General features: G+C 54.3%; 1 protein-coding gene across 4 annotated transcripts; it reads right to left on the bottom strand.

The window, feature by feature from the left end:
- Window positions 1-1,816: 1,816 nt before the first annotated feature.
- Window positions 1,817-27,034, bottom strand: NPLOC4 (NPL4 homolog, ubiquitin recognition factor). Of its 4 annotated transcripts, XM_062506267.1 has the most exons (18): window positions 26,894-27,034; window positions 25,894-25,974; window positions 23,556-23,668; window positions 22,693-22,872; window positions 20,781-20,829; window positions 19,760-19,854; window positions 18,963-19,086; window positions 18,267-18,446; window positions 17,352-17,438; window positions 15,724-15,795; window positions 14,704-14,830; window positions 12,487-12,647; window positions 6,521-6,616; window positions 6,324-6,395; window positions 5,175-5,270; window positions 4,400-4,516; window positions 3,482-3,584; window positions 1,817-3,135 (listed from the first exon to the last, which is right to left on the bottom strand). In XM_062506267.1, exons 1-18 carry the CDS (start codon window positions 26,906-26,908, stop codon window positions 2,978-2,980), a joined length of 1,926 nt encoding a protein of 641 aa, XP_062362251.1. In that variant the 5' UTR covers window positions 26,909-27,034; the 3' UTR covers window positions 1,817-2,977. The 4 variants fall into 4 exon arrangements, with proteins under 4 accessions (XP_062362251.1, XP_062362253.1, XP_062362252.1 ...); XM_062506269.1 differs by lacking the exon at window positions 4,400-4,516; XM_062506268.1 differs by lacking the exon at window positions 6,521-6,616.
- Window positions 27,035-27,227: the final 193 nt, after the last annotated feature.

Genomic DNA, 27,227 nt, shown 5'->3' with positions numbered 1-27,227 from the left:
CCAACCCCCAACCCCCCATCCCGACCCCCCCCCAAATCCCTCCCGGAGGGGCCGCGAGTACCGGGCGGGGGGCGCGGGCGGCTCCGCTTTACGGCTGCGCGGCGGCCGCCGCAATGGGCGGGGGGGAGTTTACGACAGGCCGTAAAGCGGCACAGGGCGGGGGGGGCGGCTCCAGGGGACCGGTACCGGGAGGGGAGGAACCCCCGCCCCATGAGTGACCCCCCCCCCATCCCGGCACGGGGGAGAAAGGAGCGAGGCGGTGCTGGCAGCAGCGGCTTTATTGATAGCAAGAGGGGCCGGCTGTGATCACCGAGGGGGTGCAGAGCCCCCCCCAAACTGAACCTAACCCACAGGGAAGGACCCCCCCAAAAATCTGGCTGAGTCCCCCAAGTGATGACCCTGAGCCCCCCGGCTTGAGACCCCCAAGTGATGTCCCTACACCCCCCAGCCTGAACTTCCTCAAGCGATCGCTCTGCCCCCTCATCTTTCTGAGACCTCCCCCCAAAGTGATGCCCCTGTGCCCCCAGCCGGGCTGAGCCCCCAGCCGCCCCCGCCGCGCTCACTGCGGGGTCCCGGGGGCTCTGCGGGGGCTCTGGGGGATCCCCCCCCGGCGCGGAGCGGCTGCAGCGCCCCGGGCCCGGCTCAGCTGCTCCACGGAAGCTTCGAGGTGGGCGAAGCGATCCGAGAGCCGGCCCAGCTGCTCCTTCAAGCCGCGGAAATCCCGGTACAGCTGGTCCAGAGCTCCCGACAGCGCCGGGATCCTGCGAGCGCAGCGGCGTGAGGGCAGGGACCCCCAAATAACCTCCAGGGGACCCCCAAATATCCCCTCGGGGACCCCCACATTGCCCCGCGGGCCCCCCGGCCCCTCACCGGCCGTAGTCGGGCAGCACGGTCTGGTGGTCCGACAGCAGCAGGTTCCGCAGCTGGGATGTGATGGCGAATTTCCAATTGTCCAGGACCAGCGTCAAGTTGGCACAGCCCCTCGCCGAAGGTCTCTGGGCTGGAGGGGCCGAGCTGGGATCACGAGCAGCCCCCCCCAGGAACAGGAGCCTCATCCAGCCCATCACCTGGGACCCCTCCAGCTCTAGACAGGACCCCCACCCCATCCCCACACCCAGGGCAGCTGCCCGGTCAGGCCCTTCAGCCCGGTGGGATGGGGACCCGGGTGGGAAGGGGGTGCCGAGGGCTGGGAATTACCATCTGCTCCATCGTTCCACGCTGCTGGCCGCCGGCCCGGCCCGGCCGCGCAGCCCAGAGCCGTGAGGAGCAGGAGCAGGAGCAGCCGGGCCATGGTGGGGCCGTGTCCCCAAGGTGTGCTGTCCCCCAGGGCTGGGCTGGGCAAGTGTCACCTCCCCGCTTCCGCAGCCGCTCGCCGCGCTGCTTTCCCCAGCTCTGGCTCCCGCCGCTCCTGCTCCCCCTTTTCCAGCCTGGGGCTGGCACCGGGCCCGGCCGCACGCGGCTCCGGGGCTGATTGCAAACAGACCGCGGACACAGCCCGGACACAGTCCCGGCGGGAATGTGGAGCATCCCAGCCCTGGCTGGTCGCAGGTGATAAAGTGCAGGAGACACGGTGCTGTGTCCCCCTGTTCCAGCTGGGAACACGGAGCATCCTGGTCCCATCCAGGCACAGATGATGGAGCACAGGTGGCACCGTGCTGGGGAACAGTGTCCCCCCTTCCCACTGGGAACACAGAGTATCCCAGCCCCATCCTGGCCCAGGTGAAGGAGTGCAGGTGGTTCGCACTGGGGTACAGCATTCCCCCAGTCCCGTTGGGAATGTGGAGCACCCCGGGACAGGTGACAGAGTGCAGGAGGCTCTGGTTTGAGGTGCTTTTATTCCACGTTACTTGCAGCCCACGCGCCTGGGTCAGCCCAGCCCGGCCCGGGCGCTCCCAGCACTGCATCCCCAAACCCCAGCACACCCAGGGGAAAAGCAACCACAGCCCGGAGCCGAGCTGTGCGATGAAGCCTTTGGAAAGCCCCAGCGAGAGGTGGGGGGTCCCTGCCCCACTGGGGTCTGGGCAGTGCTGTCCTGCAGCAGGACAGGCCCTCCGGACCCCTCCCATGAGGGAACATGGGACAGTGCTGGAACCGGTGCCCCTGGGATTGAACCAGAGCCCATGGAGCCAGGGCTGGGGAGCTCCAGGATGGGCCTGGGGGTCAGAGGCCCTGTGAGAGGAGGGCTGAGCCCCTCCAGTATCCGCCTACCAGTCTCCCCTGCCCAGCAGTGCCGAGGGCAGCCCTAGCTGGATGCTGAAGGGAGGCTGGGGTGCAAGACCGCTGAGCCACAGCTCCAGCCAGGACACGCTTCGGAGGGATGTGGGAAGGCACCAACTGGAGGACTGGGTCCCAGGGCACGATGGAGGCAAGGTGGGTTACCTCGAGTTACGTGGCTGCCCCACAACCCTTCCCTGGGACCCCAACCGTGCACAGTGGGGGGACACGGCACCCAGAGGTGACACCCCTCCCTCAGCCCCCATGGGGTGCCAAAGCTCACCAAGCAGTGCCAAGCCACGAGCTGGCACGTGCCCACCCCGTGCTCGGTATCCAGGGGTGCCTGTCCTGCTCTCCGAACGTCACAGCCACCTACCGGTGCCACCAGGGCTGGTCAGTGCTGGAGCTGTCGGGATCCAGGCACTCAGGCGGGCAGGGAATGAGAGCAAAGCTGTGGGCAGGGAGATGCCAAAGCCTCCCTCTCCCCCTGGGTAGGAAGCAGGCACGGGCAGCTCCCTAAGCCCCCCAGCTCCCCCAGGGCAGGCTGGCAGCAGCTGAGGATGGTGGGGGGCCAAGCCCATACATGGGCTGAGGAAAGTGTTGGTTGTCCGGGCTGGGAGCCCCCAAAAAGGGAGCGAGGAGTAACTGGGGGGCTGGAGCCACCCGTGCCAGGCTCCACAGCCCGGACTGGAAGCTGAAGGGAGGAGAGGGAAGGGACAGGTGCCACGCCGGCCGCTCCAGGTGGCTCCGGGCAGGAGCAGGGCTAGGAACGGGGCAGGCTGCACATCTCACAGTGATCCGTGCCTGGCTGGTTCATGAAGGTGCAGTGCTGGCAGGGCCACATGGCCGTGGCCACGGCGTGTGACGAGCCCCCCATGGCGCCGTACTCCTGCAGTCCCGGGAGCGGGACACCCACCGTGCCTGTGGGAGAGAGCCCAGGGCAGTGCTGGGACCCCGCTGCTCATCCCACCCTGCAGCCCCACTCACCAGTCCTGCCCCATCCCTGCAAGTGCTCCAGGCCAGGTTGGATGGGGCTTGGAGCAACCTGGTCTGGTGGAAGATGGCAAGGGATGGGATGAGCTTTAAGATCCCCTTCCAACCCAAACTATTCCAGGATTCCATGACTAAGGAACAGCTTTCTCCCCACAAGCCTCCAGCAGCCTCTGGTAGCTTGGGAGTGGCTCCACACAACCCCCATCCAGCTCTGCCAAGGGTCAAGGAACCCCCTTCCCTGAGGGACACCCTGCCCCAGGGACCCCTCTCTTACTGCAGAGCTGCTCGATGGTCGCCCACTGCTCTGATTTTTTCCAGGTCTGTGCAAGCTCTTCATTTTTGGTCCTCACGGCTTCCAGCAACAAGCTGATGCTGTCCTGGAAGTCACAGGTGGGAAATGAGCACTAGGGACCCCTTCAGTGCAAGGCAGGACCCTGAATCTGAGCTGTTGCCCCTTTCCCAACATCTTTGGGGTGCTCCGGTTTATCCCTCTGCTCCCTAGCATTCAGACAGATCTTAACACCCCAAAAGCTCCTTTCCTCTGCTTCCAGCAGGTATTCCCTACCCCTGTGGGCCAGTGCCCTGGCACTGCGGGCCAGTCCCAACTCCCAGAGGTGCAATACCTCCATGCTGGAGCACTCCAGCCCCCATCCCTGTTCCCATCCTGATCTCCAGCTGCCCACGGTCATCCCGGCTGCCTCGCACATGCGCAGCCTCTGGCAAACACAGCCCAGCTGGATCTCACCAGGAAGCTGCGGCGGTGCCGGGGCAGCCGCCAGGCCCCCGGTGCCCGGCCAAGGGCAGCAGAGCTGCACAGCCAGGACCTTGAGTTCTGGGGGCTCTGATCTCCTTATTGTTCCCACCAAATTCCTGATTCTGAGATAATTTTTAAAACATTTCCAGCTCTGGGAGCTGCAGCCAAGTTGGCTCTGGGATCATGTGGACAGCCACCCCTCTCAGTGCTCCCAGCAGCTCAGGGGCTTTGTGTTTAGAGTTTAAAAAAGGTTTTAAAACTCTTTAAGCCTTCTCCCAACAGCTTGGTTGGCAAGAGCCAGCACAAGGCCCTGCCCAGGGTCATGGGATGGCAGGAATGGTCACCTCCACCCACTTGAGGGACCGCTGGAGGGGCTGAGGGCCCTGGGATGGGGGGGTGGTGGTGTAGGGACAGGACCCTCCCAGCCCTGTTACGTACCCGCAGAGGCATGACCTCATTTGTGACCAGGAAGAGGAGCAGATGGAAATCGGAAATGATGTCTAGGAAAATGGAGGAAGTATTTTGGGACAGGTATGTGGCCAAACTGTGGAAGTCCTAGGGAGAGGGGACAGTAATGAAGATAAGTCAATTCTTATTTGGATCCACCAGCAGATATTCCTGTCCCTCTGGCTATCATCTGCAATGTGCAGGGACATTCCCAAAATCAGATCCCCGCCTGGCTGACTGAAACCCCAGCTAACAACTTCCAGGAAAAATTATCTCTGGATCCACAGGAGTTCCTCTTGACCAACCCCAGCACCCACAGAGCTGATCTCAGATCCAAGAGGTGCTGAGGGGGAGCCAGGCAATTCCAGCCTTATTCCTACAGAAAAGAGGGAGAAGAGGACAGAGCAGCCCTTTCCTCACCATCCTCTGCATTGACCTTTTGCAGAAACAGCCTTCTGTGCTTAAAGATTCCACCCAGGAAGAGAAGGCAGCACTCTGGGAGCAGGAACAGACCCCAGTGTCAGCAGGTTTGTGCTGTCACCATGGGGCTGGAGCTGCCTGGCAGGCACAGGGAGCCCAGATCCCCTCGTGGATCCGGCAGTCAGCACTGGCATGCAGACACTGCTCCATGCAGGAAGGACCTTGGCAAGCTGAGCCAGGAAGGGGTGACTTGAGGGCACAGCTGTCCCTCTGCAGATGTCAGTGAGCACGAGGGAGGAAAAGCCCATGCCTGTGGAACCTGGCTCCATGAGAAATCACCCCTCACCTGAGTTTCTCCCAGCACATCGCGGTTCTCAATGGGGAATGGATTTTGAGAAATAGAAAAAGTGTAGACTGGATCCTTGGGGAAAGTTGTAGTAATCTAAAAAAAAAAAAAAAAGAAAAAAAATTCAAGGAAGGATGATCAGAGACCAGTGGGATATGGGAAGCACCTCCAGATAGCTGAGAACAGCCACAGCCATGATCCCAGCTCAGCCAAACAGTGAGGGACCCTGCAGGGATCTGATGGTTTTGAATTTAATTTGAAGTGATATTCCATCACCACACCTCTTGGCTCCCTTTCTAAGGAAGCTGGAGGGACATGATGGGTTTGGTCTTGACAGATGCCATGGAGAGCATCCCTCTCTGCACAGGTCACTGGGATACAGCAATCCTGGCACAGCTGTGCCCTGTGCCAGGCAGTTGCTGCTGTAGGAAGGTCCTGGGGGGATCCTAATGCACATTCCATCCCTCTGTTTTCATTCCAGTAACACCATAGATATCCCAGGAACAGGTGCCTTCACTCCTGCAGGAACTCCCTTGCTCTGGCACTGCCTGTGCCCGGGGCAGCTGGACCGGAGGGGCTGCTCCAGGTGGATCTAATGGTTGTTGGCACCACCTCCAACTCCAGCAATATCATCTGGCATCCCAATTATTTGCTTTCCTGCCTTCCACGCTGTAACTTTGTTTCCCAGCCCCAGGGCTGAGCTGTGCCGTGCCTGGCAGCAGCTCCGCTCTGGCCAAGCCCTGCCAGAGAGAGAATTCCCTCCTCCAAGGAAAGGCATTTCTGGACAACCTGCTGAGTCACTCAAAAGAGATGGATCCCTAATTGCTGCTCTGGAGTTTACTCATTAGGCAGTGCCCGGGACACGGGTCCTTGGGGCTGCTGCTTCCCGGCCATGTGGCTCTGGGCCAGCTCAGAGCTGTGATAAGGCACCAGGCAGTGATTTCCTGGAAAACAAATGTGTTCCCTGGCACCACACTGACCCCATGGAGCAGGACAGCCACCTCCCTGCTAGGAATGCCTGGCAGCAGCCGGCAGAGGAGGATAATCTGTCTCAGGAATCCCCTTCACTGGCAATTTCAGAGGTAGTTAGGGGTTTGCTCCTCTCTGACCATCTCCTGTGGGAAGCAAACACGTGCAGGGAATACTCACATCTATGATGAGGTACTCGACCGGGAGCGGGCGAGCCAGCTGGGTGATCTCATTCCCAAACTTATCTATGTCCTGAAAGAAAAAGAGTTGGGTTATTCCTGAGCGTGGAAGTGGTGTGAAGCTCAAGGGATCCTGCCATGGAGATGCTCACACAGAATCCTGAGCTCTGGCAGACCTCTGAGGGTGTGGAAAAGAACCTTGATGGGTGGTGCAGGCCTGCCCAGTTCCCTTCTGCTCCCTGGGGCTGGAGATCTCTGTAATTCTGGCATCTCTGCAATCAGGATCTCTGTTTCCTTGTGGACCAAGAGAGTGCAGGGTCACAAACCACTTTGTCTCCCACTAGAGAGAGGCTTGGAATTATCCACGGAGTGTAAAGGTGGGATTCTACTCCATGACCCTTGTAGGTGGGTCCATTCCAACTCCAGATATCCTACAATTCCATGATTTTAAATGTCATTTAGGTGTTTAGTCCCATCTCAAACAGAGGGACAAGTCACCTCTGCCTCCTTAGGCAAAGCAAATCTGCCTTTCTGCAGTCCAGGAGCGCCTCAACCAACTCTTCATCTGGGAATTGGGAACTTTCTCAGACCCAGACCCTCGGAACCAGCACATCCCATGGCGTAAACTTGTTTTGCTTTGCCAGACGAAGAGAACATAAAGTTTAATTAGGCAGACAAACGGCCGGCATATGTTCATTAATCATAACCTGACAATTAGACATGATTGATGTCAAACACGCCGGGTTCAAACGCTGCTTCGGAAATAAATCCCAGAGAACTGACACTTTTCATTAAAGATTCTGTACGAGGGGGTTGTGTTTTCTCCCTAAATCATCACTTAACGTGACATAAATCATTCATGGAGCCCCACATAAATCATACGCCCATAATTCCCAGTCAGGGACGTTATACTGGACGTTCCATGGGCTCTGGGTGGCAGGAGCTGGATCTGAAGCTGTCACCCCCGAAGGGTTCGAGTCCTGCTCTTCCAGCATGGGTTAGGAGCAGCATTCCCTGGGCTGAGCCAGGGAGCACCATGCAGGGCTCCACTGCCCACGGCTGATACCAGGACTCCCTCCCCTTTCTCCCAGCCATGTTTTCTCCCAGAGAACACCACTCCAACACCACTCCCCCACTCTCCCTGGTGTTTACACAGCACAGCTATGTGGAGCAGCAGCCAGTACCATCCCTCTCCCAGTCAGACCTCGCCCCAGCAGGCTCCAGCATGCTGCTCCCCTCCAGGCACAGCCCCCCTTCCCGACCCCCTCCCCAAGCACCCCCTGTCCCCAGGAACTGTTCCCTCTGTAAAAAAAATCTCCCTTCAAGTCTTTGAAGCTCCTTTGAAAGGCAATCCCGATAAGGATCTCTGCTCCTGGAACGTGACAGGTTGTGGCCTCAGATCTCCCTGGCTCTGACAGGAGCAGGAGGAGCCATGGAGCCTTTTTTTGGGAGATCACAGGACCCCAGAGCCAACCTGCTTCTAGATCTCAGTGATACCACGAGAGGCAGGAATCAGATCCAGTCATCTTCCCAAACACAATCCTGCCCCTGCATGAAGGGACCTGCAACAACTCATGCATAATTAGCCCATCTGGAATTAATTTTCCAATATAATTAAGTTCTAATATGCAGAAACATTTTTCCAGCACCTGTTGGCTTTAATCTCCCCCTCTGGGGATTTCCATGTTAAATGCCTGCTTTTTCATGGCATGCTGCTGAGGCCTCCAAGACATCCAGAGACTGGAACCTCACTCCCCCCGGAGCCCAGGACGTCTTCTGATCGTAACAGGACAGTCCCCCCAAACCCCAACATTCCTCTCCCACCACTACGATGACTTTAAAGGCCATAATGAACATCAAGTTGGGATTGCTGGGAGAAAGATCCTTATCCTGAGTTCGGCATCACCAGGACCCTCCTGTTGTTGCTGCAGCTTGAGACCCCCAAAGCCCAGTAGCACCAGCTCCAAAGGGAGGCCAGGAAGGGGTTAATGGAGCGATGAGCATTTGGCTTCCGGACAAAAATCCAGCAGCAAGGCCTGGAGGGTCTGGACAATGCATCATCCCAGTGGAGATTGTAACAAAACTGGGATTAGAGCTTTCAACCCACTGTTTGGAGGCAGGAGCTGCACAGGGATGAAGGTGAACAGGGATAAGGGTGGGAACACAGACACCTCGGCAGGATGGGAAGGCTTCTGGGTGGCCTCAGGATTATCCACGGAGGGTGAGAGGAGCAGCCAAGTGAGGAGCCCGGGAAGCTGCCAGCCAGGAGGGAGGCTCTGTGTCCCAGGACAGCCGTGAACGTCCCACGCCGTCACCATCCCACGCCGTTATTCCTGACCTGCTCCCTCTGCTGAAGGCACGGCAGAGCTTGGCAGCCATCTGTCCTTGCCATGTGTGAATAAATCCCAGCTTTGCTCTTCCCTCTGCTGACTTCCAGGCACTTTCCTGGGCAGTCCTGCCCCTTGCACGGGGAGCGTGGCTGAGGCGCAGAAACGAAGCGACTTCTCCAAAAGTGACAGGTCAGGGAGAGTTGAAACCCTTCCCAGGAGACTCCTGCTGAGCTAATCCAGCATCCTCCTCCCCGGAGCAGCTGGGACATTTAAGGCTAAGGTGGCTCATGAGCTGGTGGGAGGGCAGCCAGGGAAGTCCTTCCCCGTCAGTGAGCACTCCCCGCAGCCTGACTCTCCCTGGGAAGAGGATTTCCAGGGCCATGGTAGGACAGCCTGCCTCAGAGGTCCTGCTGGGCTCTAATAAAAACAGGGTCCTGGCTTGGGGCTGTCCCAGGGAGGGATAGGACACGTGTCACTGATGCCAGGCCAGGGCTCAGACATGGATCAACCACAGGAGACCTCAGAGCACATGCAGGACTCGAGGGCAAAGGGCTCTTGCACAATGCTTGTAAAGGTCTTTTGTCTTACATCATCCCAAAGAAACTCTGGGGTAATATTAAACCCTCCCAAAGGAACTCTGGAGGCACATTAAACCATCCTAAAGAAACTCTGGGGGGATGTTAAGGCAGCTGGAAAATGCAATTCACTGCAAGGATGATGATGACATCGTGTTTGCACTGAGCTGTCACAAATACCTGTGATAAGAGACAAAGCCAGCCAGCCCCCAAATCCAATTATCCAGGAGTTTTAAAGTGTCTGTAGAACATCAGTAATCTCTTCCCAGAGTTGATGAAGTTAATGGTGGAGCAGTTCAGCACTGCAGAGTTCCTGGGCCAGGGAACTGGGAGGAGGTGAGAGCAGGGACTGGGTGCAGCAGCCCCAGGGAGGGATCCCCCAGCTGCACCCTGAGCACTCCCTCAGTGTTGAATATCAACCCAAGGTACATTCTCAGTGAAATCCAAATCAATCCAGCTGTTTTCTAAAACCAGACGGACACAGGAGGCTGCTCAAGTACTGAAGACAGGATGGAAAATCGTGTGGAATACTCAGCTGGGCTTACCCTCATCCAGCTCAGAAACTGGGTGATGTGGCCATTGCAACATCACCATCTTCACTCACAGGGTCTTTATCCCAACCTGTGTCTGTGTCTGCACATCATGGACTCCTTCCTGAGCTCTGTGTGCTAAGCTGGCCAAGCAGCATGTGCTGGTTATGCCCCGTTCCAGCTGGAACCAGTGCTGAGCCCTGACGCTTCCCAGACACCCTTGGAGGCCGGGAGGGATCCGTTCTTCCTCCTGGCTAATCTTACCTGGGGAGGCACCTCAGAGCAAAGGAACTTGTTCTCACAGTCCCCAAACCCCTCGAATTCCCCACTGGAGCAGAGCTCTCCCTTCCTGAGCCAGGACAGCAACGGCTGCGTGTCCAAAGCCAACTCCAAGGGGGTGGCTCCTCAGAGCAGCAGGCAAGGGGCCAACAGAAAGGGAATGGTAAAGAAATACAGAAACCACCCAGCTCAGAAAGGCTCAGAAAAACCACAGGACAATGCCAGTGCCATCAACTTTCCCATTTCCATGGAAGAAAAGCAGCCCCTTTTCCCATTGGCAAGCTGGAGGTGAATCCACAGCGCTGGCCTTGGACAGATCCGAGTTCCTCAGATCCTGCCTCACATCTGGCTGTTCTATAAATACATGCACCCTCCACAAACATCGGCCTCCTGGTCCTCATCCAATTAGAATTAATTTGTAGAGCTCCTTTCATGCTAAAGGGCTTTTCAGATGAATACTTGGATATTGTATGGGAACACACATGGGTTTTTCTCTGCACAGTCCCAGAGTAAACAGCAACTACTCCAAAGTGCAGCTTTCTCACCAAAACTGGCTGGGGGGGTCAGCACAGAGGGGAACCCCATATCACAGACTGGGGACAAAGGGAGAGCAAGGTACAGGACCCCAAAGATTTCATTCTGTGCCACTAGATTCCTGCTCCACCTGGAGTTCACTGGGGCTTGGACACGGCTGTTGTCACCATCCCAGGATGAGGTAGTGTCTCTGATCTCAAGCCTTGCACATTTAATGGGACCCTAAAGGTTTCCCAAGCCAGAAGTGACTAAGCTTTCCACAGATTTAAGAACATTCAAAAATAATTGAGGGATCCTAGAGCCAAATCCATTGAAGGCTGAGGGAGAATCCCACCCGGCAGGGCCATCCTTGAGCACTCCATGAAAAGGACAATCAGGGAGAAAAACTCTAAAACATGAAATCAGCTACAGCCCGCCCCAGTGAACCAGTGGATGATGGAAATTTCCACGGAAGGCTGGAGCCATCCGTTCCCATTTTGTTTACCTCCCTGCTTCAGATTAGAGATGGGAGTGAAGCCCTTCTGGGAACACCCACCAGCTTCCTGCTGCTCCCAGCACCCCGGGTGGGCCACATGTGGGCCACAGGCCTGCAGGACCTCCTGTGGGGCTGCCCGAGTGTGGCACAGCCTGGGCTGCTCTGGAGCATCTGGAGCAGGATCAGGGCATGCCAGGAGATGATCTCATCCTCCTCACGTTCAGGGCCAACCTTTGCACACTGGATTGTGATCGGCCCCGGCTTATCAGCTCCTAGGAGGAAGCTGCCTGCTCCAGAGAGAGCAGGATTCCATCTGCTCTGCCTCTCCAGCACTGGATTCAGCCCAGAGGTGTTCCTTGTTTCCAGGTGGGGTCAAGGCAAGCCAGCAGTCTGGCACTAAGGGGTGAAAACCATGGAGGCTCACAGGGAAAGCAGCACTTCCCAGTCCCACGCTCAGGGCATGCAGGTACACACTGACCAGCTCTATTCCCATTGCTGGAGCACAATCCCCTCATTCCACTCCTCCCAAACAAAGGCAGCTTTCCTTATCCTGTGCTCCTTACAGGACAGCTTTACCACAGGCAGCAGGAGCACACAGGACAGGAAGGAGATAACTAGCGGGGTGATGGATGGCTAATTAGCCAGTGAGCAGTGCCATTAATTAATTCCTCTGTCCCTGCTCATGGGGCAGGAGCCCCGAGTTGGAGCAGCAGCGCTATCAGCATCCACAGGGAGCCTGATCCAGAGTTCCCAACTCGGCCATGCAGGCACAGGAGGGGCTGAAGGGCTTCAGAACAACTGGCAAGAGAATAATGACATTCCATCCATCACCAATAACCCAAAAGTGCAGCAGGCAGGAACAGCAGTGACACCTCGTGTCTTTCCAAGAGCCCTCCTGCAGAGCTCCAGCTCTGGGCTCCTCAGCACTGGAAGGACGTGGAGTGAGTCCAGAGGAGGGGATATTCATCTGGAGATACTTACTTGGAGAAGTCTCCAGGGAGACCTGAGAGTCCCTTCCAGTGCCTAAAGGGGCTCCAAGAAATCTGGAGAGGGACTTTGGACAAGGCATGGAATGACAGGACAAGGGGGAATGGCTTCCCACTGCCAGAGAGCAGGGTTAGATGGGATAGTGGGAAGAAATTCTTCCCTGTGAGCGGGTATGAGGCCCTGGCCCAGTTTACCCAGAGAAGTGGCTGCCCCATCCCTAGAAGTGTCTAAGGTCAGGCTGGACAGGGCTTGGAGCAACCTGGGACAGTGGAAGGTGTCCCTGTCCATGGCAGGGGTGGAATGGGATGAGCTTTAACGTCCCTCCCAACCCAAACCATCCTATGACTCCATGAAATTGAGTATTTTGGACCCACTCTGGATGCACATTTTTCCCTGCTGCTCCTGATGATCAGTGCTTGGATCTAGGGGCACATCCAAGGCCCTGAGCCCTCACCTTGTAGAAGACATCAGGCACGTACTGCTCGCTGCTGGACTCCTTGGCGTAGCCCAGCTCTGGCGCGTCCCGGCAGGGCAGCAGGCACTCGTCCCTCACCAGGGCCATGCACTGGTTTGACACCTGGTACCCTTCAAAGTGCACCTGGTTGTCAGGACCACCTGGAGGAGGACAGGATGGTTAAAGATCACGGGAACACTGAGGTTGGAAAACAGCTCCAAGACTGATCTGTGCCCGATCCACACACTGTCACCCAGACCAACGTCCTTGGACACCGCCGGGGTGGGGACTCCATCTCACAACCCTTCCCATGAAGAAATTCTTCCTGAAAATCCTGCATAGGGGTGATTTCCTGGGTGTAACTCCAACAGAAACTGGAAGTGCAGCACTAAGGTTGGACTCGATTTTGAACCTCTTTCCCAACCTTCTTGGCAATTCCAAGACTCCACGAATAAACACAAGGCTAACAGTGATGAACACCGAGATGAAGCTGCTGGTGCTGCTGCATGGCAAGAATTCCCTCTAAACTCCACATTTTTATAGCCACACACATTTCCACAACTATCCCAAGAGCACAGAGCCCAGGGAACAGCAGGAATGCTCTGCCAGGAGCTCCAAGGAAGATGATCTTCCCTTTTGGGGGCTCTCACAGCATCACCCTCCACTACATTGCAGGCATCTCCTCCTTTTCCAGACAAAACTCAGGCATGCAGCTCCTGTGGCCCCGTTTCACTCCCAAGGATCCCTGAGCTGCAGATCACCTGGTCATGCCAGGCCTGAACAGTGTTTTCTCAGCCTGTACTGGATGCTTTGGTGGAAATCTGACATGGCAAGTGGGAATTAGGAGCCGGGCTCATGGAAGGATCACATGCTTGGCACTTTCATTTGGATAATGTAAGCAACATCAGGTCATGTGTCACTGGAATACAACTGGAAAGAGAGGGGGGGAGGCAGATGGTAGGAAAACGTTACTATTTCCAAAGCTAGGAATTCAGGAGGGAATAGGAATTAATCCATGTGGAGGATTTAAAGGCAAACTTGAGGCGAACTATCCAAATGCATTTCTGCAGCACAAAAAGGACTCAAGTGTTTAAATGGAACCTGCTGGGCTGATTGAACAGAGGAGAATGAAATCAGCTGGAACAGCAAAGAGGAAATATTCCTTTTCTACCCTTTGATCTGTAACCTCAATCACTCACTGCTCCAGAACAAACACTCCTAGAAATTGAACATAGACCAGGATGGGGGAAGGCCTTACTGCAGTGTGTTTGCTCAGTAAAACACCTTGTTTTAAAAAAATTAAATAAATAAATACATAAAGAGAGATACAGATCTATACTTAATGAGAGATGGATGTGTTTAGCAGTCTGGAATGGACAGGCATGGGCCTGTTAACTAAAACAAGAGCTTTTTCACTGGAAAAAAAGGCCCTGGGAACCCTTACAAAGCCAGGCTCAGGGCAGGCAGTGTCCCATCCCACTTTCACTTTTCACTCTGGATATTATTTGGAAGTCATGAGGGTTTTTTCATTGTGTTAAACAGAGCCAGAACCAGCGATTCTGCTCCAGGGAAGGTTTAAATGAAGACATGTGTCATCTCATGGAGAAGAACAGAGTGAACTGGGAACACTCCAGCCCTCTTAGCACATGCCAGTGTCCCCCTCCTAGCCCAGCCCATCTACAGAGACTCCCTGAAAACCAGAGGATTTAACCATAAGCACTTTGCAGGAACTTCTGTTTTACTCAGCCAAAAAAATGTTTCCAAACATTTTTTTTTCCCCCCCTGACAGATTTTTTTCCCCTGTCAGCAACATGAGGGAGGTAAAGATCCCTCCTGAAGGAGGAACTAATCCATAACTCTTGAGTGTTGTGGTTCTCCACTGCTGCTTCCAGGCAACAGAATCTGGAGTTTCAGGATTTGAAACAAAAAGTGAGCAACAGTTGTTGCCCTGGCTGCAGGCAGAAAGTGATTTCTGGGTCAGAGAGGTGGGGCTGAGCCTCAACTCTTCCTCTTTAAACAGTTGTAAAGTAAAAACCAGGCAAATAAATAACGAGTGAGTAATTGTAGAGAGGATAAAACAAAGAATGAGGAAGTATTTTAGTTGACAGAGGAAACCCCTTGTTAAATAGGACAGATGGGGAGCAGGACATGTAATTTTTGGCATATTCTTCTACTAACAAGAGGTAATTCAGGTGAAGGGCTGAGGACAGTTTGTACCTGTAGCCACAACTGTGACAAACTTGGATCCAAAGTGCCCATCGGGAGAGAGGCGACAGATGTTGGGCTGCTGGTTCTGGAAGTTGCCAGCTGTGATGCACTCCTCTGCACTCAGGAAATACGTGTCCTGAGGGGAGAGCACGGACTCCAATCAGCCAAAGGACAAGGTGACTGTAGCCCAGACCTATTTCCCTGGCCTGCAGCCAAGGAAAATGACCAACACCCCAGGAAAACACGCTTTCGTGGAAAGCTGCTGTGCAGTGCAGGACAAGAATGTGACCTGTCAGCTCCCCAGCCCTGGGCTGCCTCAGGACTGTCCCACATCGAGTCCCACCCACCTCCACACACCTATTTTTTATTTTTTTTTTAAATCAAGTTTCACTTTCCAAATATGGAAATCACTGGGTTTAAAAGGGCAGGAAGCTGAGGAGGTCGAAGTTTGAGCCACGTATGTGTCACAAAGCCCAGCCCATGGGAACATCCTCTGAGTCACTCTGCCTTGCTGGGTTTGTCCCTCACATTCCCCTCCACTCCCTGGAGTTTTCTTAGTCCTAAAAAGGGCAGGAATAAACGGGATTCTGGGGAGAAATTCTTCCCTATGAGAAGGGTGAGGCCCTGGCACAGGGTGCCCAGAGAAGCTGTGGCTGTCCCTGGATCCCTGGCAATGTCCAAGGCCAGGCTGGACACTGGGGCTTGGAGCACTGTGGGACAGTGGAAGGTGTCCCTTCCCTTATGGTGGCACTGAATGGGCTTTAAGGTCTCTTCCCACCAGAACTATTCCAAGATTCCATGAATACCACTTCCTCAAAGCAGGGGTGTGAAGTGCTCCAACAGCTCTGCCTGCTTCCCAAACAGCTCAATCCCAACATTTCTAAGGGCTCGAGCTCCTTTTCCTTCAGAAGCGCCTGGAAAACCCCACTCCCAAGAATTCCAGTGCCACCTGCAGCCCTGGCTCAGCTCTCTGCCTGGCACAGGAGCTGGAATTCACTGGGAATTCACTGGGTCACACCTGGATCTCACCTTGTTCCTGCTGTATCGAACGGTCCCTTTCCGTGTGTCTTCTGAGACCAGGTCAGTAAATATCCAGCCAACCTACAAAGGGATGGAGAACGTTGCTTTAAGGAAAAAAAGAACAAAAAAAAAAAAAAGAAGGAAAGAGGAAACCAGAAGAGCTCAGACATTTTCTGCTCACAGGACACGATGTTCTTGGCTCCTGTCAGCCCTGTGCACACTGCCTGCAGGAATGGCTCTCCCAGCTGTGCTGGGCTCCTTGGAATCCCATTTCCAGGAGCAGCAGCATGCCAGCTGGCCAGCCAGGGCACCTGCAGCATTAGGTTTCACTATGGAATATTTTTTCATGGAAAGATCTCGAGGCTGCAGGAGGCCTCTGTGCCAGCACCTGCTCCCACCACCAGCATTTCCTATGGAGAGTTTGGAGCAGGATCCAGCGCCCACAAGTGACAGAGCAGCTCGTGTGGCCCTGCTCTGAACCTCTTACACAATCCCAGTTTGAGCCTTGCACACATTGGTTGAGAGAAAGCTGATACTGGAGTGTGATTCATTCCAAACTGGAGTGTGATTCATTCCAAACTGGAGTGTGATTCATTCCAAACAGGAGCGTGATTCATTCCAAACTGGAGTAGGCACTGACCCCAGAAAGCACATTGCTGCTTTTTGTGGTGCAAACACAGCTTGCAGTGGATCCTTTCACATACGTGTGACATGTATCCAAACACCTTGGGAGCAATCCTTCCACACAGGTGTGACACGTACACACAGCTTGGGATGATCCCTCTCCACCCAGGTGCCAACCCCAGCTCCCACAGCATTAACCCTTCCAAGGCAGAACCCATACCAACTCCCCTGGAGCCCAGGCAGACCAAACCCTGCACGCAGCACTTGGTGATGTGTTAAGTCCCATGGATTAAAAATATCTGATGGGAGAACATGGAAATAAATAACACACGGAGGAGTTTTTGCTCCAGCCTCTGGCAAGGGGTGGGATCTTATCTGGGAGAACAAAGCCCTCCCCAGATGTTTACAGTCTGCACTGAGCCTTCTCCCAGGCGGGTTTTCTCCAGCAAGTCAAATCTTGTTTTGTGTACATCCCATTCCTGGCATTCCCACCATACCAACGCTGCTCCCAAACCGGAAAACATCAGCACAGGTTGGAGGGCTGTCAGGAAATCAGGGAATCGTGATGGGATCACTGCAGGCTGGAACTGAGGGGGACCTGCACCCCTAGCCCCACACACCATTGACTCCCTGCAGCACCAAGGAGGGGAACACAATCCAAGAGCAGCCCCTGCTCCTGGAAACGGAGCACAGAGGCAACTCCAGCTCCATCTGGGCCAAATTAGCACTAGCCAGGGAGATGATCCCAGGAATGGCTCCTGTTGGAGGGGAAAGAAAGAGAAAATGGAGTTTGTGCTGCTTTGCTCCTGCTACTGCAGCCACACAGCCCTGTGAGGGGCCTGTGCTTGAGAAAATCCTCTGGATTGGGTTTCAGACCTAAAAATGTAAGAGCTGCTGACACTTTAGCAAGATTTAGATAACCTAGAGGGTCTTGGATAACCCCATGGAGCTGGAGAGAATTGCTGACCGCTTTCCTGCCACACACAGACACATGAGATCTGACACATCCTGACCTTTCTCAGGCCGAGCTTTGCCGCGATCTCATCCACAACCTCGGCTTTGGGATCCTCCAGGATCTCCAGGCTGTTCTGGGTGCCAATCTGAAGCAAAGAGACACTGGTTAGTGACACAGAACTGGGGAAAAAAAACAGTACAGCCACTGTGGGCAGCAAGGCAGAGGGTGGGAGCAGAGGTCTGGGCTTCTCCTCGGGCATTACCATAGACTGGTGTCACCCCAGAGACCTCCCTGTGCCACTCTGCTCTCAAGCCACACTCCCATTTGTTCCTTTTCCACTGACAATCTGTTGGATTTTACTTGGCAGCCGTGCAGAAACCATGAGGAGGAAGGAAATACATGAGGAGCACTCGGCTGAAGAGTGGTGCTGTGCCCCACCTAGTGGGGACTCCAGCTGCTCCAGCCAAACCCATCCTCAGCCTCTAAATCATCTTGCCTTCAAATCATTTAGACTTCATTCTATCTAATTAAGCTGCTTCAGTTTTCCCGGAGAGCTGGTAAGGAACTGAAGCAAGGGCTGCAACTGTTTCTTCCTAGCACAGAATCTTCTGGAAAGCCAAGAATCAATGGAAGATTAAAAGTGAAATTCACTGTTACAGTCAGCCCGGATTTAAATCATCCGAGGATAAAAAACAACAAAAAGTAAAACTAGAGTTTAAAATTCATTCTGTGGCTGCAGTGGATGGTGAATTTAAGGACACAAATCATGTACTCCTTTCCTCAGGACAGTTTTCCTGAGGGAGCTGCAGCTGGAAATACCAAACTAAAAAGGTATTTGTGTGTTCCCTGATTCTGAGTCGACACTGAGGGCCCTGGGTCTCACCGTTTCTCAGGAGAGTCTTCCTTGCAGCTGGAAATACTGTGTGATGTTTTCCAAACTAAAAAGCTGGCCCCTGAGGGCCCTGGGTCTCACCTGGGGGGGTTCATAGATGGCTGCCACCTCCGCCCGGATTCCCAGCGGGATGTCTTTGTGCTCCGTGTACCGGCCGTACAGATAGCCCAGATGTTGGTTCCCTGTCTTCCTCCAGAAGTCTAGGAAGCGATCTGCAATTGTGTGGTTCTCAAACATGATGTTGTCAACATGCCTGTATTTCTGTTTGACAAAGTTCAAGTGTCAGGCCATCCTCTGCTGGCTCCAGTCCCTTCCCAGGACACACACCACCCTCCGGAGCTGGATCCTGCACAGCAGGGCTGGGGGAGCCTGGGGGGGTCCCTCCCTCTTCCCTCTGCTCAGCTCCCACCCCTCAGCACTGCTCCCTGCTCAGCCTGAAGTATGGGATGTGCTGAGCATCCCCATAGGGTGAGGGCTTCACTGGGATCTTCACCCCAAGAGCCTCTGCTGGGAAAAGAACACTGAAATTTAGGAGGAAACAAGCAGAACCTGAGTGGCCTTTTGGATCCCATGAGGAAAAGCTGCAGGATTAATCACCAGGATGCACCACCAGTGCTGCCAGCTCAGTCCTCACGCTGGGAGGAAATTCTGACCCAGGACATTTTGGAGCCCATTTTGCAAGGCCTGGAGGCTTTGTGTTCCTGGTTGGTTTTTCTGGAAGTCACATTTCCCAGACTACAAGCCAGGTCCCCTGGCAGGTGCCTGAGCTCCTCTCACCTGTCGGTTGAGGGTGATGGCACTGGGCTGGCACTTGGTGCAGATCCCCTCGGGCCAGGGAGGGTGTCCCTCACACCCCGACTTGATCTTACAGCTGATGTTCTCCAGGGCTACAAACTTCCCTCTGAGTGAGGAGGGAGGAGAAAGGGGGGAGAGAAAGGGGAAAGAGGAAAGAGAGGGAAAAAGCAGGAGAAAGAGGGATGAGAGAAGCGGGAGAAGAGAAGGAAGAAGGGGAAGAAGAGGCTGCTGTTAGCACAGTAAATTCTTTTGGAGCAATCATTTACGGAGTGTGTGGGAAGTAAAGAGATTGCAGCACCACAGCAAATTGTCCTTTCATGTGCAAAAGGCTTCCTGGAAAGGGAGATTCCCTTCAAATGGGAGTCTCATGGACTGGAGCTCCATTTTCCAGAGAGATTTTAAAAGTCTTTATGGTATTTAGGAATAGCAGGGAGAAGATTACAGCTCTGTGAAACTTATGTCCACCAAGTTAGAGAAACAGGCTTGGAGCTTGGTGTAATTGGGGAACTTCTTTCCTTCCATCAGGAGAGTTTCCTGGAAGGAATTATAGTGCCACAGGAAAAGGAAAAATAGAAATAAAACGGGGACATAAAATGACAGACTTAATTTTTCCCTCCTGCCTTTTCCTTTTAACCTCAAATTTTAACGTGTTTTTTCTCCTCTGTTTGCCAGTCAATCCTCGTGTCCAACACTGAGATCTGTCTATACTTTCATTTGCGTTAAAAAAAAAAAAAAACAAAGCCCCAACCAGATTTCCTTAAACCCAGAGATTTCCTTACTTGTCTGCCCCTCCGGTCAGCTTCCTGATGTAGGCATGGAATGACATGTGCTTCACAGGAGGCTCCAGATGGTTCAAATAATCCTCATCGAAGGGCTGCCAAAAACACAGCACAGAGCAGAGCCAGGTCACACACCTGTCTGATAACACTCTGATCCCTCAGCAAATGCATGTTCCACACTCAACCCCGCCAATGTGGAAGCAATCAGGGAAATTCAGGCTCATTTTCAAGGCAGCTACTACTGAGATGCAAAGAGTGGAGCTTTACAACAGGGAGTTTTATGGTGGCCTGCTGCTCCAGGAACAGATTGGTGCCACAAATCAGAATCTCAATGGCAAAAAGCTTTTTTCTTTTCAATATCTAACAACAAACAACGGTCCCAGCTGTTCCAACATGGCCAAGGACTCTCAGAGCACTTCCAGTAGAGGGGTAGAGCCATCCTGGAACAGCCAGGATCCCCTCTGGAGGAGTGGCTGCTGCTTCCTGCCGTAGGTTACACAGCCCAGCATGTTTGGAGGTGTCACTAAACCCAGAAAACCATGGAGTGGTTTGGGTTGGGAAGAGCTTTAAAGCTCATCCCATTCCACCCCCTGTCATGGGCAGGGACACCTTCCACTATCCCAGGTTGCTCCAAGCCCCAGTATCCAACCTGGCCTTGGATAATTCCAGGGATGAGGCTTCTCCGAGAACCCTGTGCCAGGTGGTTAAACTGGGAAGTGCTGGGATCCAGGAGAAAGGGGACAAAACAAGAAAATCCAGGGAAAAGTGAAGACCAAGGGAGAATGGAGCTTTCTTGAAGCACTTTCTGTTAAACTCATTACTGAAGAAAACCAGCTTTAACCAGGATCAACTCAGGGCCACAAAGGCCTTGAGCTTTAGTGATCCCAGAACCAGAAGCTCTGGCAGTGCATGGCAGGATTCCAGCCTGGAGCTGCCACCTCTTGGCAGGCAGCATTCCTAGGAAAAGTGTTCCTACTGTGAGGAACTGGGTGAGTCTGTAGCACCTTCCTGGGGCTCTTACCTCCAGTGGGACACAGTGCACACATTTGCCCAAGGGGCCGTGGCGACACCTGGGCAGAGAGAGAGAACTGGGATTAAATCTCATTTCATTTGGAAGGAGGAATAAATCTTATTTAATCATGGAAAATCAGCCTGTAAAAGTTTCTCTGGACTAAGTTTGGTGTGGAAGCCACACAAGCTCTGAGCAATTCTCCACCCGCTACGTGGCAGGGTGATTTTAACAAAAAGCCACCCAAAATGTTCATCCTTTATCAGGGAAGGCAGGAACAACCAGGGAAGTGTGTGTTTATCAGGAAGATAAAGTCCTGCTGGGTAGAGTTACAGAGGGGAAAACATCTCCTTTTGTGGTGCTTTAAAAAAAAAAACAAACTCTAAGCCAACAATAAAACATCCCCAGCAGCAGGTCAGTGCTGGCTTCTAATGGAAGGGCCCAGGAGAGGAGCAGTGAGGTTGGGCTGTGGAAACAATGGATGGGATTCAGTTGCAGGAGTTTTTTTAAGGGATGTTTTGTGGCAGATAATGTACAGAAAGGAGAGTTAAATGCTGCTAAAGCACTCAGCATCTTTCACTGGAGATTGATCCACACTGCCAAAGCCAGGAACCTGCCCAGACAACTCCTTTTATCCTCACAGCCTCCCCTGGGCCTTGGCTCCCTGCTAGGAACAACTCCATCAATGCCTCTGAAAAATGTGGGCAAGTTCAAGGCAACATTTCTGCCACAGAGTGGTGGGTTTGCCTTTACTGCTCCAGTGAAGTGACATCCCATCATTTATGGTCAGCTGGGAAGGTCAGGGAGGATTTTCCATGAACTTCCTCATTGCTGCAGCACTGAAGATAAACCATGTGGAGGACAACCCCAAGAGGAAGGGAAAATCATTCTGTTTTACCTTTAAAATTTTCCCTCCAACCTTTTCAGGAGTTTTATTCCAGAAGGTTCCAGCCCCAAGGCAACAACCAGTGCAGACATCAGGCCAGGACCCAACTGAGTTATTAACACTGAGCAATAAAAGCCCCCTTCCCAGGAGAGGATGTTTTAGCAGGACCAGAGCAGATTTTGGGTGGGTTTAACTTGTTGTTGTGTTATTTTTACACAAAGAGAAGCTGCTTTGTTTCCCTAAGCCTCTTGCATGGAAGAGCTTTGGGAAGTTGGACTTTGGTGCATTTCTGTGAGCAAAAGGGACTTCCTGGTTTCATGGAGAGGTCAGGCAGACATGTGATGAAGGGAAACCAGAGCAGGCAGACACCCAAACCCCACTTCTAAACCTCTGCCATTGCATACTTCCACTCCTTCCCTTCCATGTTTCCCTGCTCCTGCTTGGGACAGCAAATCCTGGAATGGTTTGGGTTAGAGGGACCTTAAAGCTCATCCCATCCCACCCCCTGCCATGGGCAGAGACACCTTGCACTATCCCAGGCTGCTCCAGCCCCATTGTCCAACCTGGCCTTGGATACTCCCAGAGATCCAGGGTCAGCCACAGCTGCTCCGGGCACCCTGTGCCAGGGCCTGCCCACCCTCACAGGTAGAATTCCTTCCCAACACCTCATCTAACTCTGCCCAGGAAAAATGCAGAATGTTCATTCTCATCTAGAGAATTCCACGTGCTTTAGGAACACAAAATCCAGGAGCTCGAGCATCAGGCTCTCCTACATCAGAACAACAGCTGCTCTGAGTGAAAACTGCCAAAAAACCTGAAATTTGGGCATCTGCTTCCTCTCTGGGTTCACCAGGGTTCCACTGAACCTCCCAGGACAACAACAGAGGCTGTTTTCCCTTGAGAACGTCCCCAGGGCACTCAAGATGGAGCCAAGGGCAGTTCCCACAGTAATTTCCTGACTGCTGGGCTGGGTCATGCCATTCCAGGCTCTGGTGAGACCCAGACCCAGGGGCAGGAACACAACCCAGCCCCACTTACAGCTGCTGGTCTCGGTTCCTGTAAATCTTCCCATCCTGCTTGATCAGGTACTGGTCAATCTCATCTTCAACCACCTGGGGGGCACCCCCAGGCCGGGAATTTTGGGAGACAGAGGTGTCCATGGTCTCTGAGGAGGAGCCAGCTGGGCTGGAGGGATACAGGAACAGCATATCCCCATGCCTGCAGGGTGGGAAACAGCACAAGGGTAGTGGGAGGTGTGGGAGACAACACCCAAGAAGCTGCAGGTGCTTCCAAGCAGGCAGCCAACTTCCATATAAGAACATGGAATGTCGCACAGATTCCAACCAGACCAGCAGAGGTGGCATTTGGAAGCTGCTGTGTGAGCCACCTCTTCCTGCTTTTATTTGCAATAAATGCAAATCCTTCCATCAGGAGACAAAGCTGAGAGAAAAATATGGAGGAGGGAGTTGAGATGAAGGAGTGAAAACAAGGATGTGGGAGAGAAAGCTGGGATGAGGTAGGGAAAAGAGGGTGAGGGAGGGAAAGCAGGGATGTAAAGGTGAAAACAGGGATACAGGGGGCAGGAGGGGCATAAGACAGGGAAAGCTGGGGATGAGAGAGAGGAAATGGGGATGAGGCAGGGAAAGCTGGGACAAGGAGGTGAAAGCAGGGATTAGGGAAGGAAATCCAGGATGAAGCCTTCCCACAGCAAACACACCCCAAGGAGTGACCTAAGAACAGCCACCTCTCCGGTGTCACTGTGACCCCCCCATTCCAGCACAGCCAGCAAGGCCCTCCCGTCCCCAGTCCCAGGAATGATACTGGAAGCTGGGCACTCCTGGGATGTGACTTTTTCCATTTGGGAAGCTCCAAGCAGAGCCCCCCTCGTGGTGAGGACTCACTTGATCTTGAGCAGGTTGAGGGATTTGTTCTGTGCTGCCGTGATCTCCCCGGTCCTGTTCCGGTTGGTGTATACAGAAAAGCCATTATTCCTGAACCCAAATTCCTTGGCCACCTGGAACACAGGGAAAAGGGACAAGGTGTGAGGTGTGGGCCTCACGAAAGAGGCTCAGAGCCACAGCTAATCCCAGAGAACTTCTCCCGCAGAAAATCAGCTCAATTCACCCCCATTCCTGAGCTCGGGATAACAAGAGATGGAAACACTTGGAAAAACAAGCAATGGATTAAACCAGGAGCTGAAACAACTTAACCAGAACTGTCTCTGCCTCACACAACACAAATGCAGAGTTTCAGCTACAGCCAGGCAAGCAGTGCATGACTAGGGGGGGAACTTTTCCATGATCCCAGTTTTCCTGCTCCAGCTGCACCAGCACACACCACCAAGTCATTCCCATCCTCCTGCAACCACAATTCCACAATCCACACCTTCATCTCTGTGCATCTTTTGCCCTCAGCTCCATTCCAACCTCCCAGCTGCTTCACTCAAACTCTTCCTGCTGTTCTGTCCCGTTTTCCCCCCTCTTCTCCCTCTCCCATGGAATTCACTCCCACAACAGCCACCCCTCAGTCCCCAGGCAGGTTTTCCCGGCTCACATTAAGTCTGGTTTATTTGGAATCACTCCAACACCTCTTCCCAGCAAAAATAATTTGCACATTTGGCCCCTTGAGAACTTCATCAGTTTCAAAGTGGTGTTGAAAGTTTGTCTATTTGCCAGGTTGTGCTCTAAATTCTGACGTGAAAGGCTTTTATTAATAGAAACAATCCCCATGGCTTTGGTCAGAGTCAGGGACAGGATCCTGTCCACAGGACAAATCTGATGAGCCATGAGGAGCTGTCACATGAGCACAGCCATGAAAAGCAGTTTTTTTTCTGTCAGCTTGGCTGTGATTTGCAGCACAGAGCAATCCCTGTGAATGGGACCCTTTCACAGGGATCAGCTCCTGCTCCTCAGGCCACAGAAATCCATTTTGGGGGGCAGACAAATCCCACAGCACATGAACAGCAGGTTGGAGCTAATTCCTGATCCTGAGCACACCCAGAGTGACATTTTTGGTACTTTTCCATGGGATGTGCCAGAAGAGACAGGGAAGATTCTCCAGCCCTTTATTCCCTGAGCACTTCTGAAGCAGATCCAGGTTAAGTCCTGGTATGGAAGCAGCAATCTGATACCTCTCTAATTACAGCTATCCCCCTAAACATCAAACCCAGCCCCTGGGTGAACATTCCAACATTCAAATCCACAGCACGGGTAGGAGAGACCTGGATTTAGATAAAACACAGACCTCAGGTGGGAAAATTTGCCACTTTCCTCTTCCAAGCAAACCCTGCAGCAGGAAATAAACCCAAACATGTCTCTGCTCCAGCTCAGCCAGAGGACAGAGCCTTCCCCAGAACAACAGGCAATTCCAGGTGCTTTTGTCCTGGCAGGAAGTGTTTTCCAGTCTGATTGCTCCCTCAGGTAACCTGAGCCCTGGAAAGCAGCAGCTCATTCTGCACAGGCTCCAGAGATCCTGGGAGCTTCTCTTGCCTTGGCTGAGGCTGCTCTGAGGCTCAGGGAGTGTCCCTGAGCCAGTCCTGAAAAACATCAGGATTTTCCCTGGCACAGGTGGGAATGCAGTCAGGGAATGCTGTCCTGTCTCCAGACAAAGCTGTGACTCACAAAGGGAAGGTTTCCACCTGCTCCCATTCCCTTCCCTTCGGGAATACACGTCACGGAGCAAAGAACCCCCAGTCCCAGGGCTCCAGAGGAATTCCAGGAGGGAAGCAAAGGGAGAACTGCTCATTCCTGAAAAACACACAGCAGCTGCATCACAGCAGAGCCAAGAATTCCTGAGATCTCACTCCATCCCTCCCTTGCCCTCTCCAAATCCAGACTGGAAAACCAGGAGCACACACAGCACATCCAAACCATATTCCAAGCCCAAATCCAGCAGCTGAGCCAGCCTGGGATCTGCCTGGAGCAGCCAGTTTGACCATCCCACAGGTCCCCTTCTGCTTCCCAGCTGCCACTTCTCTGGGAGAACCCCAAAAAGTCCTTCCCACGAAAAGTTCCCACCCCAGGAAGCCCCAACGGAGAAGCTAAGGGAGTTTTTTCTGTAAATTTCTTACTTTCCCTCTGGAACAACCCAATCTACACCAATCAAAGTGTGTTTTTTTCACATGGAATGCTGTTCCTCGCTGCTGCCAGGGGGGTTAAACACGATCTCCCACAGGACAGAGCCACAGGAGCCCTGTCCCATCGCATAGGAAGGAGGAAGGCACTGTGGATCCTGGGGTACCTTTTTGAGGAATGTTCCCACCGTTTCTCTCTTTGTGGCCGTGATTCTCTTCACTCCCTCCGGTGACTGCACGCGGATAATCTGGGAATGAGGGAACACCGAGTCAGGGAGGGGGGACAGAGCCCACCCTGAGCCCCCAGCCTGATGTCCCCCACTCCTCCCTCCCGTTTCCATCTTCCACAGGACCTGGAAACATCAGTTTTGGGGCAGCACTGGGTGATGGCTGTGAGCATGGGGGGGAATCATTGCAACGCTCTGGGCTCTTGGAACGAGTTGGCTCTAAGGAAAACACCTTTGGCCAAAGCTCTGACCTCAGAGATGGAATTAGACCTTCAGGAGGGTGGATCAGACCTTCCAAGGGGAATTATTCACACAGGCACCGGCCCAACTGGTGTTACTGGGCACTGCACTGGTCGTGGCTGAGCCCCGGCAATGAGGGAGTGGGGAGAGCCACGGGGCTCCAGCTGCTCCCGGGAAACCTGAGCTCCTGCATGGCAGCAGCTGCAGATCTGGGGGGAACGGGCAAGAAGAATCCTCTGGGGACAGGCAGAGAAGGGACAAATGTAAATATCGGTGTCCCAGGAACGCTGACGGAGACTCGAGCAGATCTAAAGGGGACGCTCAACCGCTCCGGTGTGACACGGGGACACGGGCACGGCAGGGGACACGGACAGCTGCCCGTCACCCCGCAGGAGCGACTTTCCACTCTCCCAACTTCCCTCCCGGGCACAAACCCGCCGGGACGGGGCCGGGAACTCTTCACCGGAGCGAGCAGCTCCTTCTCCTCCCGCCCCGAGGCCCCCGTCCGCGGCTGAGCGGCTCCGCGGGCTCACGGCCCCGATCCCCGCGGGGGAAACCACGGGAAACCCACCCGCGGCCCCGCTCGGGGCGCTGCCCGGCCCGGACACCGCCGGCCCCGGCCCCGGCCCCCCGTCCCGGTGTCGCGTTCCGGCCCCACAGGAATCTGCTGCCTCATCGCCCCTCCCCCGGCCGCACTCACAATCGTCTCGGCCATGGTGCTGCCCGCGGGCCCGGGGCTCACCGCGCCGCACAGACACGGCCCGGTCCGGCCCGTCCCGCTCCGCTTCTCCCGGCCGTTCCCGGCCCTTCCCGGCCCTTCCCGGCTCCTCCCGGCCCGGCCCGCCGCCTCCCGGGACCGGCCAGCCCTCACGCTCGTCCCCCACGGCCCTACTACGCCCAGCACCCGTGTTCCGCCGCACCAAGGTTCCTACCCGAGCGTCACCACCAATCGTCCCCCCGTGCTGCCTCGGTGTCACAGCCATAATTGTCCCCCTTGCTGCCTCGATGCCACAATAAAAATGTCCCCTCCCCCC

The sequence above is a fragment of the Cinclus cinclus genome, chromosome 20 (genome assembly GCF_963662255.1).
Source record: "Cinclus cinclus chromosome 20, bCinCin1.1, whole genome shotgun sequence".
Classification (NCBI taxonomy): Eukaryota; Metazoa; Chordata; class Aves; order Passeriformes; family Cinclidae; genus Cinclus; species Cinclus cinclus.
This window is presented reverse-complemented; position numbering and strand designations above follow the sequence as displayed.

Excerpts from the sequence above, each read along its gene's own strand:
- NPLOC4 (XM_062506267.1), bottom strand. Across the intron at positions 22,873-23,555 it reads CTCAACCTGCTCAAGATCAA|GCATGGGGATATGCTGTTCC; the intron begins GTGAGTCCTCAC and ends CCCACCCTGCAG. Across the intron at positions 14,831-15,723 it reads TTCGATACAGCAGGAACAAG|GACACGTATTTCCTGAGTGC; the intron begins GTGAGATCCAGG and ends CTCTCCCCTCAG.